Below are 12,604 nucleotides of genomic sequence, written 5' to 3'. Positions count from 1 at the left end.
AAAACATACCACTCAGTCACACACTTCTTGATAGAGGTGCCTCACGACAGAGGTGTAAGATAGCATAGTTCGAGATTCTCAGCCTGTACCTAATTATTAAGAGCACATCAAACTCGGCATATAGACAGATTTACTTGGAAACAATAAAATAATAATTCAGAATCTAAATTACAAAACATTTCACAGTATTAACTTACGTGACATAGCGTTAGCCTAATAACACTCTCTCCGAGCGACTGGCTCGGCTCGCCGGGCGCAGAGATGCACGACACAGGGCAAAGCACTCAAGGTCAAAATATCTAACGCGCATTATCTGTTTTGTAAAATGGCTGGCAGAAGATAAAAACAAAAATAATATACAGAATGAAGCACCCAGTGAAATACATTTTTTTAAATATAAACATTAATGTTTATTTTCTTATGAATAAAGTACGATTTTTACGATTTTTAGAAGTTGAATAAATGCTCTTAAGTTAGATGAAGTCATTATATTATTTTCAGCGAGAGCATTTTGAAACATTAGGCAGCGCAAGGAGCCCCGATATATTTGTATGCAACTTCGTCATATTTTTTGAATAGCCTACTATGTCACAATAAGTGAAAAAAATAATGGAAATAAGAATGCAATTCGACGATATTATAAGGGTTATATATTTACTAGCTGCAGTACCCGGCTTTGCCCGGGCTGAACACCGGGTGATATATTGTCCGCGAGTTACAGCAAAATGAATAGCGATATGTCCAGTGTGTTGGACATTAAGAAATGATACATAATTACTGTTTGTGTATCTGTGACCTATGATTTTCTGTTTACCCATGGCGATCGGTTGAAAGGTTTAGAAGTTGATGCGCTACAGCGCCATCTAGCGGCGAGTTACAAAAAAAATGGATAGCATAAAAACCTTCTTCATGATAAAAACACTTCGATTTGCCAAATTTCATGGCGATCGGTCAAACGGTGTAAGAGTTTATCGACGTCATACATGCCAACATCCAATTATATATATTCTTATATTTCAAAATTTTAGGGCTTTCACTTTTGCGGAAAGTGGATGTTCAGGACCTCGAATGGTTTGGAACACTCCATCTCGAAAGAAATGATATTTGAAATTCCTGCAATTTTCGAAATTTTGGGGCTTTGTCCCCAGAGGGGGAGTGGTGATTTTGAGGACCCTGAATGGCTGAGAAACAATAAAAATCGAAAGAGAATGATATTTGAATTTTTTTAAATTTTGGGGTTTTGACCCCTGAGGGGGGTGGGTGTGTTGTTGAGGACCACGAATGGCTCGTAAACACTCCAAATCGAAAGAGAATAGGCTTTTGGAAATTTTCCGAAATTTTTTAATTATTGGGTCTTTGACTCCTTGTGGGGGGAGGGTAGTTTGAGGACCCCGAATGGCTTGGAAACACTCCAAATAGTAAAAAAGTATTCTTAAATTTAAGAAATATTTCGAAATTTTGGGGTTTTGCATCCCCCCCCCACTCCCTCAAAATTGGGTGGGAAGTCGACTTTGGGTAAAAGTTCCACCATGCCCCGGACACTTTAGTTCGTAATGACTTAATTTTAATACAATTTCCTCCAATTTTTCGAAATTTTGTGGCTTTCACTTTTGTGGAAGGGAGAGGGGGGGGGGGGGGGGGTGGAGGTTCAAGACCTCGAATGTTTCGAAGCACTCCATCTCGAAAGAATAGATATTTGAAATTCCTAAAATTATCGAAATTTTGGGGCTTTTTCCTAGAGGGGGGGCGGGGTGTTCGAGGACCCTGAATGACTCGAAAACACTTAAAATCTAAAAGAAAAAGATTTTTTAAAAAATTTAAACTTTCGAAATTTTGGGGCTTTAACCACCTGGGGGGGGGGGGGGGGGGTGATGTTGAGGACCCCGAATGGCTCGGGAACACTCCAAAACGAAAGAGATATAAAGGAATATAAGAATGTAGGCATTTACTGTACTCCTATCTACCATAATAACAATATTGACAAATAGAAAAACTTATTACCTACCTATTAATAATTTTCTAAATAAATTAATAAATAACTCTATGTTTAAGAATTTACGTACATACATAATATTAAACTTCAAACTATACAAATATAAATATTAGTAGGCCCTACCAACCTATGAATAAATTTCGAAGAAATTTATAAGTTTACGAATTTATATACCTACTTAATATTAAACTTCAACCTATCCACACAATAAAAACCTAAGAATATTAGTGTAATTAATTTTTTTTATTTGTCATAATACCTAAAATACGTATGTTTCCAAAATAAAACAAAGTATAAATAATGACCAATTTGACAAAAAAAAATTGTACAACTCGAATGACATTGAAAACATACACGTGAAATTTAAAAGAATTATGAGTGCCCTAGGTAGGGAGAAAAAATATAGAAGAAATTAAATTTAATAAATGGGTGCGTGTACTTAGGTACGCGCATGAGAAGTTATACTTCTTTGGCATCATTAAAAAATAGTTTTTAATTGCATGCAAAAATATTGCGTGGAGTCCCTCCGCGCGGAAGAAGTGAAACTTCATAATGTGGAAATGAAAATAGGAAGGGGTAGAAATAGATTTTTAGTGAAATCATATTATATCAAATCAAAATAAAAAAAATAAAGGAAATAAATGTGTAACGATTCATAGATTGATCTTCAGAGAGAGAGAGAGAGAGAGAGAGAGAGAGAGAGAGAGAGAGAGAGAGAGAGAAAGAGATACATATTGAATGACTATAAAACTTACTTTTTTATGAGAGCAGATTTTCATGAAATAAATCATGAAATCATTCAACGATAAAAGCTGTTTATTTAACTAAGCGGACGGGTTCGCCCGAAGGAGAAAATTGACGCGGCAAGACCTCGTGGACATAGAGAAATGACACACACTCACTATTTATGTGTTTATGAAACATGATTTTTTTCTGCAATTTAAATTGTAATATACAAAAACGGTATTGAAAATTGAAACAAATATGGTGACACTACAAACTGTCAAGATATTTATTTTTTTCTTACTCTCTACTTAGTTCCTTACAATAGAAAAACGTAACGTAATGGCTTGAAAGCTATTGCACGGCAGGCATAGAGGAATGACACTAACAGTTTGTATATCTATGACACACATTACATAAAATTAAGATATATTTTTTTAACACGTTTAATTATTTTTTTTTTTAGACAAAATATAGCCTATGTCCATCCCCAGGATATAATCTATCTCCTTGCCAAATTTCATTACGATCCGTTCAGCCGTTCAGCCGGGAAAAGGTAACAAACAAACAGACAGACAGACAGACAGACAGAGTTACTTTCGCATTTATAATATTAGTATTGATGAGAATATTTTAAGGAAAAAATATTAACTAAATATTTTTGACAAAAATATTTTTTTTTGTGAAGACGCGTCGTTGTAGATGGAAAAGAAAGGTCCATTTACAGTTCAAAAATTTTCATTACAAAATTTTAAGTTTTCCGTACCATGAAACAAATAGGGTCGGCGTTACATTCTACATCAGCATACAGTATGTGCGAAAGATTCATCCTTGGATCGTCTTTCATCAGATACACATTCCTAAAATAATTTCATTTCTAGTGATGCATTATTTTTAATTGCACGTTTCCTTTGAATAAGCACAGCAAGTTTAAAAGGAATGTTGCCTCAAATTTACATATATACGTATTACAAAAATTTAACGAACGATTGTTTCGTCAATAGGCCCTACACGTGTTATTATTACATTATAGGAAAGTTTCACAACAAATGCTGATAATCCTTCGATTGTTTAATATTAGTTATATAGAATACGTTATACATAAAACATGTAAAAACGACAGTGTTCATGAATATCATAAATAGAAAAAACCTGATATACGACAACGGGCCGGTTTTATTAAAGCTTTAAAATTGGTATTATCATTAATATCGATATTAAAGAAGGTAACATAAAAAAATCAATTTTAAAATTTGAGATATTTGCTAAATATTTTCATTGCAGGGTTTTAGGTGGTAAATGTTTTTTTGTATAATTCCAAAGCAAAATTTAGGATTGCAGTTAGCGTAGCATCGGTAGGCAACACGTAGTTCATAGTCAGCAGTTCGGAGTCGCCAGTCAAAATTACATAACATGACCAAGGGAGTATTTGATTAAACCACATCATCGCGAAAGATTTTCTGATAGGTGAAAATATTTTGGCAGCTGGCGGTCTGGCAAGTTGTTTCGGGCCGAAGCCCGGCCTAGCCTCACCACCTCCACCTCCTAGGACTGAACCCGTGAGGGTATTCCAGGAGCACTAACTTTTCTTCTTTCATCCTGATGTCACCTGGTCTTAATGGCATCAGGATGTTTGGCCTCGGATGTTCATATGCCATGTTTTTGAATGGTTAAACACCATTCGTTTGCCTCAACCAGAAACAACTTATCCATTCTGTTTGAGCCGCCGTGCCTGCAGCCAGAATATAGCTTTGTCAATTTTATAAAATACTTTGTCAGTTGCATCCATGCAGATTTTAAACACGACGGCTGATGTTAAAACTCTTCAGTCATTCCGCGTGGGATCTCTTGTATGCCATTGCTCCGGCACGGTCTGGCAGTCCGAAATGAAGTTAGATGATATCCCACTGCTCGACTGGCGACTGCTGGACTGCTGTCTGTGGAACAGTTTATCTCCGACTGCCGCCTGCCGGTTGCAAGTTGTCAAACTGCGGACTGCGCATTGTGAATAAGGTCCTAGATGCCGAAACGTCCGGCGTCGCCTCTTCGTAAGCAAAAGAAACTAAAAATTGAACATTTATATCCAAATGGTTTTATTCTGCGGGCTATAATGTCAGGCATGCAGTCCGACTGCCGGGCTCGGGTGCTTGATGAGAATGTGACGTGAGACGAGTGGAACGGTATGTGCACAGACGATAACTTTTTTCCGCAATGCGTAACACGCCAGCGCACAGAGAGGTTTAAGTGACACGAGATATTAGTATAAACACAGCGTCGTTTTTTTCTTATTTTAGCGGCGGCTACACATTACACGTCTCTTAGTAACCTGTGGAATTCGTCAAGGTTTTACAATTAGCAGCGGCGATAATGCAATATGATACTTTTTTTGAACCGCTCTCACGGAGTTCCGTTTGTCAACTGTGAGTCTGAGCTTAGCGAGATTGACACGTGTACGTCTCCGAACGCATACACTTCCAACTTCCAGAACCGCACGTATGTTGCTAGACTCCGACGTTTATGGTTTGAATCACCGGAAAAAAACATAGAAGTGTGTACTAATCGTACGGCCATTAATAACATGCAACAAATGCTATTTATGACTTATTATTCTTGTTTTCTGTATAAAAATTTTCAAATGTGTAGAGGTGTTCCCACTACAAACTATCACAGTCAGCCATGGACAGCCGGCAAAATACTATTTGTTTTAATTGTGACTATAATGACAAGCTTCTATGTCCAAATTAAACTTACACTGTCTGAAATACTGCAATATTTATGCATGTTTGCACACACCGAACAGTTTGTAGCTAATTGCTTTGGGCACCAAATTCTGCTTACCAAATAAGAACCCCCCCCCCCCCCCTCCAAAAAAAAAGGCTCTTCTTATTCTTACGTTCATTCACAATTGAAGTTAAAAAAAATACTTTTTTAAATGTTACGTGAAATTCTTTATTTCAACTTGGCGTTTTTAAAATGGTTAAATGCATATTTTGGTTAAAAGTGTTGATTGCATATAAATTTATACCATTAAAAATATTAATGGCCACATATAAAATAAAATTAATAAATACGTAACTAACAAAGCCATATAAAATCGATTTGAATATATCACTTGTATAATGAAATATTACTTATGCCCAACGATTTGGCGTTTACTTCCTTTAATGGTTTTGTTCTTCTTCCGAGGTGCATTCTGTCGTAACCTTGCCTTATGACCCCGCCTGCAGTCACGCTGAATTCTAATGTCGTTCGGCCTCAACACAACTAACTGTGGAATACGCGTGTACTCAGCCCGGTCTGGTGTCCACAGGCCCGCCCTAGCCGGGGTGAGTATTCAGTCCGGGCAAGCGAAGCACAACTGAAAGAGGACAGGAAGAAAGGCAGCGCGGAGACCCCCCTTCATCCTGCCTCGTCATCCAAGGTCAAGCGGCCGTGGCGGCGCCACATACCGGGAAGAACATTCGCGCAGCACACGTCGTAGAAATCACGGTTTTTCTCAAAATTTTCCGTTGTGACCTAGTGCAAATTATATACGCAGCGAAAGAGAAAGGATTGGTGCACGATCCAAAAGTGGTTTTACGCAATAGTAATGAAAACTGTGAGCTTGGCGTGCCTCTGAAAATACGCTAATTAGGCTTATTCAGTATGAATTTACTAATCGACTATATGTCTGAGACATCTTAAACAACTTTAGGATCATGCCCGGTACCTTAATCTCTTTTATATCCGAAATCGGTAATCGCATGTCAAATAGTTTCGATAAAAACAACTAATTGTTAAACCTCTGCAGCTCACTTTGCACTGCATGTAGGCGGGCCCCTTAATTGCCATAAGTTTAATTTAATAAGTGAGAAACATCCACATATTTTTTGCATAGAGTACAAAAGGCCGAAAACGTATCCTTACCAGCTCTTAGCCACAATTTCCATTCCTCTTCATCCAACCAAGTGTTTTGAAAATGACACTTTCCTGGCATTTTTAACACTGATAAAACATTGCAAAATACCTGCTATAGGTGTGCTAAATATGTCTAACACAGCTTTTTTAACTATTAAAACTTCACATGCAAACACTCAATGCTAATAAAAAATATAACATAAAAACGTTGAAAACACAGTTTTTGTAAACACACGTCCAGAAAATACTTCTAAATCTTATAGAAACACTTGATACTTTTTATCGGTAATCTTTTAGGCAGAAAACTTCAATTAACCAATACATTATATTGTATATCCTTTTGCTGCAAGCATAAAAAAGTTACAGATTAACTGCATAGCCATCATGTATAACACACGCTCGTGACGCCATATTGTCAACAAAACGATACACTACCCATCATGCCGCGTAAAGCGAGACACTTGCATGATGAAACATAATTGATGTTTACTTTCTTTGATTATGGTATTTGTTTACATAAAGAGGGTTAGTTTTCGCTGAAAAGTTGAAAAAAGAATGAAAATTTTAATATAAAATTAAGCTTTAAGGTATGTTAAAAGAAAAAAATACAAAACAAGCACCCGTAGTTGTAAACTGGAAATTATTATTTCTATTACGAATAAAAACGTGACCCATATGGCCACTATCGTGACTTATCCGTGACATCCGTGACCATGTGATCAATTCCGTGACTTTTTTGTGACAACCTGTATTGGAAATTATGATTTTTCTACGGTAAACATTTCACCATCAAATTTGGTACTTGGTATAGAGGAACTGAATTTATTGTAATAAATGATTAAACACTCTACGATCCTGTGCCACCAGTAGAGCAACCACATCACACATCAACCTGAATCACTTAAAAAAAAAAAGAGAGAGAGAGAGAGAGAGAGAGAGAGAGAGAGAGAGAGAGAATTTATAGAAAAATAAAACACCAAAATGCTAAAATTTGACTTATTAAACTCTAGTGGCTCAGTACATATAATAAGATGATGTCCATCCTAGAGCAAAAAAGAATAAGTGACATCCATACACCTCTATCAATTATTCTAGAAGCAAAACTAAAGAATCACCTGGACCATGTGCGCATCACAACTGATTTACCTCCGGGTATCTCGGGCAGATGTCGGCAATGATCTGGGCCATCAGGTCCACACCCTTGCGATACACCAAGCGGCTGACTATCACTACCGTTACTGGGAACACCAAACATGGGTAACAAATTGGTTTCTGCCATCAAAATACAAAAAATATATACATATATTTTAACATACGCAGGACAAATAAACAACAAGACTCCACAACATAGATAAAAGTTTATGTGCTGAATCCTCTTATAAATGAAATAACACCTTATTGCTAGAACTTGACAATAACTTCCGATGGCCAAAATCCAAAATTAACGTATACTTTAATTAAATATACCAATTATTAATTTTATTTATTACAACGGAAGATTAAATTCATAAATATTTTTTTTTTTACTTATACATGGACATTTACAGTTTTTCCTAGTTTACATTTATTCAGAGAATTGTTCCTTGACTTAATACATATGACCAAAGTGGGTTTTCAAGGAAATTCCCTCCGACCCCAAGCTCAGCCAGGAAGCTGACGACATGCTACCTGCACCTGCTCTCGAGCCAAGAGGCTGTTTTGCTTCTACTGGTGCATGCTGTTCATTCTTACCATCGATCATTTTGAAATGTAGGACCAAATAAATATTTCCTTGTATTAAATCCTGTTTCCCTAAACAACCAGTAATATTGCTGATTAATGGATGATTTTGACCTGTCGTCTTGTATTTTTCAACATAATAATGGCACACAGAACCTAATTTGGGCACATTCATGGAATGGTGTAGCTGTCATTACGGCGGTAATTATTCATGGCATGGTGTAGCTGTCATTACAGCAGTAATTATTCAGGTAATGGTGTAGCTGTTATTACAGCAGAAATTATTCATGTAAAAATACCTTGTTATAATTATCAGATTGCCATTAAGTTATTAAAGCTTATAAATATATGACTTATGCCCTAACATGTCATAAATGTGGGTAGAACAGCTCAACATTGAAACCACAGTAAAAAAAAAAATTGTAACTAAATATGTAGGAGACTAATTCTCTTTAACCAGTTCTATCAGCTAGCAAAATAAATGTTTGGTACAGTCCACTGTTGTACTCACTCATGTCCGCGCTCCTCTGTGAAGGATCAGGTGTGAAGACTGCTGTGTCAACAGCATTTGGAATGACAGATACACGTTTGTGCGGCACTCTTGCACGTAGCACCGTGTTCTCTTTGCTGTGCCGTGCAAACAATCGAGAGGGTGGGGAAAAAAAATTAAAAATATTTAGCCTTAACATGAAAATACAGCTGAAAATCAAGTTTTCAATTGTGTCTACGCAAGCTAACAAAATGCAAGGCAAAAAAATTTGAGAAAGTGAACACTCTAAATGTAGCTTAATGCAAGTCGGACTTGAACGACGGTAATTCTGACACTGTTAAAGAAAAATAAGTTGTTCATCAGGTAAGAACGCTGGTACGTAGGTAAGCATTCCTCATGCAAAGTCTCAAAAAACACCTCAAAAATAAGAACATAATCACTTCACTTTAGAAATGAACCGTTGAATAGTAATCACTGCCAAAGAACTTGGAAGGAAAGAACAGGTTCATATTCTGTAAAGTTAGCAGCTCATCAAGAAAGGTAGTTCCTTTACTTAATGAATTACAAAACATTCCATGATTGAAGATGGCACTAAAAATTGGTTTTATTTTCTTTTATATTCTTTAGAATAAGATTTAGCAAAATAGCAACGTTTTATATTTCCAAAAAAGTAACATTTTCACACTTGCTCTATGTATGACTATAAGTCTGCCATTCAGACCTGAGGCATAAGGATAAAGAAATTATAACGTAGGCAGGAACTCCATAACAGTTCACTTAAGAGTGATCCAAGCTCTACCGTCCACTTCCATACTTCACTTACTTTTGCGCTACACTTCTCTACAGCATCGCTTGAGAGGCAGATGCCAGAACTCACCACGTGTGGGAGACACAGATACAGTGGTTGCAGTCCGCCAACGAGATCTCCAGGAACTTGTTTGTGATTATAGCTGATGTGTCCGCGAACCCAAACAGGGAGTGATCAGTGAATACAGTCTGCAAAATAAAAACGGGTTCCCAACATTACAACAGAGAACATACCAACCAAGGACACAACACACTATACTTCCCTTTCTGCTATCAAGTCATGAATCATTTATTGTGACCAAACAAAATTTATATTTACCTGTAGGCCCCAGAAACATATGCATAACGCCTACTGAGATAGTAGTTACAAGAAATTTTATCCGATGATCGGGGACAAAGCAACAAATTTCTAAATAATAAATATATTCCCGTAAAGAATAAACATTTATTTCAGAAAAAATGTTAGAAACTCATTAATAAATATTTCAACAATGTTTATGAAATACTGTACTTTCTGGTATATAAGACAATATATATAAGTTTTCAATAAAAATAATTCTGAAATAAATCTGCAACTTCACATAGGACGATAGATCACTTGGTCTTGGGCATTATAATAGCACAACTTTGCTTCGCCCCGTGCAATATAAAAAATTTTCTGGTGACATGTTATCTGGAATATATGTGAGTGCAGAAAAGCTATAAAAAAAATTATTTTGTACTGCTCACACACTAGATAAAATTCTGACAACCGTGAATGACAATCAGGGAGGATGGTGAGGTCCCTATCATAAAGACAAGAGAAGCGATAGTGTCAGGAACCAATTGCGTAAAAAACAAGACAAGGGCGATTAGTTTTAAAACCATAAAGTACAGCACGACAAATACAGAAAAACGAGTCAGATCGTTATGAATACAGGTCATTCCTTCTCCATCCAAAAGTGACATAGGAACTGTCACATTAGACAACCTGTCCTGTAAGACAAGTAGCAGCTTAAATGTCTTCAAAACTTGCACGAAATACTCAATTTTAATATGTGCAAAATACATTAACCCTTTTAACGCTGTGTTGAAAAAAATCAAGTGGCTGTAACACAGAGTTAGCTAACGTAAGATGCAGACCCTTAAATATTAATTTAAAATAGGTATATGAAGAGGATACCCAACGAATACTGTCACCACACTCCGACCAATAGGAACATTCCCTGCAAGCGACAGGCCTTAGTACCTTCAGCTGCAGCAAGCGTCCAATCACCATGGCCTCGTGTCCCAGCGCAGAAAACGCAGAGTGGCCGTGGACGATCGTGATCCTCTCGCGGATGAAGATGTGACGGATGAGCGGCAGGGAACAGATCATGGTGGGGAGAACGCACTGATTGTAGAACACCATCACCGGCAGATAGAAAACCTGCAAGTCCATCCCAAGCAGTTCTAGCACGTGGGAGACGAGAGCAAACAACACAAATGGTTACGAGAGCAAACAACACAAATGGTTACAAACAAGTATATTTCTTATACATATGACACTTCCACTTGAAGGATAGTGTTGTTATATAAAAAAAAATGCATTTCAATGTAAACTAAACATTACTCAGTTGATTAAACAAAAAGAAATTCAGTTTCTAAATAAATAAATTTTATTTTAAGAAGAAAAACTTTATGCTTTGTGGAATATAGGTATTACTGCAGTACTTATGTTCTCAAACTGAAAAACTTAATAAAATGCCATCTTTCTCAGCTGTATGGATACTAAAGTAACCTCAATTTTGATTTGAGGAAGCAAACAATTTTATTTTCATTATTTTCATAATAAAATATAATAAAAAAAACTGGAAGCTACAAATTTTTTTTATTTAACAGAGATTACTGACGTGACCAGTACACAAACACTCGGTCACTTATTAATTGCTGTGCGAACTTGGCCTGTCGGGAATGTTCACAGGCTGCATCGCAGCGGGAGCCACCTTCAGTCCGTTAGTCATGTAGCGCACCCCGACGCGGTCGCCGTACGAGTGCGTGAGGACCACCACCTTGTGGCCCCGCAGGATGAGGCACTGCGACAGGTTGAAGATGTGCTCCTCCACGCCGCCCATGTTCGGGTAGAAGAAGTCCGACGCCATGCTGCAACAAGCACTTCCGGTGACCGGTACCGGCTGCCGGCCAGGGGCAACACGGGGACACACTTCGTACAAAGAATAACCCCGAGACAGGGTTGTAATACCGAACTTAAATAATTTGAACTATAGTTGAACTATAGCTGTTTCTGAAAACATCTTTGAAGGACCCTTTAGCCTAAATTATTATTGCAGAGTGCTTCTTCAAGGGTTTCAGCCATCTTCTGACTTTTAAAATAGTTATAAGGATCCTTACAGCATTGCTAATGCAGACTTTCATGGCACACATCAATATCACAGACTTGTCTATCTCTACAAATTTGAAGATGTCAGTTATGTAGTCAGCAAATCTGTCCACCCTTTTTGTTATTATATTATTGTCAGTCAATAAACTTTTATGCGTAAGTTACGAAACGGAAAATGCCAGAAACTAGATTGTCAAAAATCTGTAAATGTAAACACTCCTAAAGCGTATTTATTTCTGATACATCAGGCTGTTTCAGCATTGAAAAACGTCTATGTATCATTTCATGGAATGTAACTGATCGTATCCCCAACTGGGAATTAAACCCGTGTCATTTGAACAATCAGTAAGGCGGGTACTTGCATAGAAGGGGGTTTCTTCTGAAAAAACTAAAATCAACAAACGAAATGACTGACGTTTTAAAACAATAAATTAGATTTACCATATACTATGTGGCATCGTGATGGATGAAATAAATTTAAAAAAGTCATCTGATAATGAAGTGTAAATAAAGACTAAAAATTCACCCCACGGAATAATTAATGCAATAAAAAGCTAACTTCCATTTGAGATTGAAAGATTACATCTCGTACCTTACCTAGCGGGAAATGTTCGAA

The 12,604-nt window shown here is 36.9% G+C and overlaps 1 protein-coding gene across 2 annotated transcripts in view; it reads right to left on the bottom strand.

Moving 5' to 3' along the window:
* LOC134534819 (phosphatidylinositol N-acetylglucosaminyltransferase subunit A) overlaps positions 1-12,593 on the bottom strand; it is a 29,693-nt gene extending 17,100 nt beyond the window's left edge. Inside the window, exons 1-6 of one of the 2 annotated variants that reach the window (XM_063373429.1) lie at positions 12,430-12,593; positions 11,594-11,750; positions 10,858-11,037; positions 9,700-9,818; positions 8,844-8,959; positions 7,760-7,851 (exon numbers count right to left, since the gene is read on the bottom strand). In XM_063373429.1, the coding sequence (XP_063229499.1) occupies positions 7,760-7,851; positions 8,844-8,959; positions 9,700-9,818; positions 10,858-11,037; positions 11,594-11,750; positions 12,430-12,446 (681 nt within the window). In that variant the 5' untranslated portion in view covers positions 12,447-12,593. Of the gene's footprint in view, positions 1-7,759; positions 7,852-8,843; positions 8,960-9,699; positions 9,819-10,857; positions 11,038-11,593; positions 11,751-11,999; positions 12,407-12,429 lie in introns of those variants that run through there. The other variant, XM_063373430.1, reaches the window with a different exon arrangement.
* Between the last annotated feature and the right edge of the window lie 11 nt (positions 12,594-12,604).

This window comes from Bacillus rossius, chromosome 8 (assembly GCF_032445375.1).
Source record: "Bacillus rossius redtenbacheri isolate Brsri chromosome 8, Brsri_v3, whole genome shotgun sequence".
Lineage (NCBI taxonomy): Eukaryota > Metazoa > Arthropoda > Insecta > Phasmatodea > Bacillidae > Bacillus > Bacillus rossius.
The sequence above is the reverse complement of the archived record's forward strand: the minus strand, read 5'-3'. Positions and strand labels throughout refer to the sequence as shown.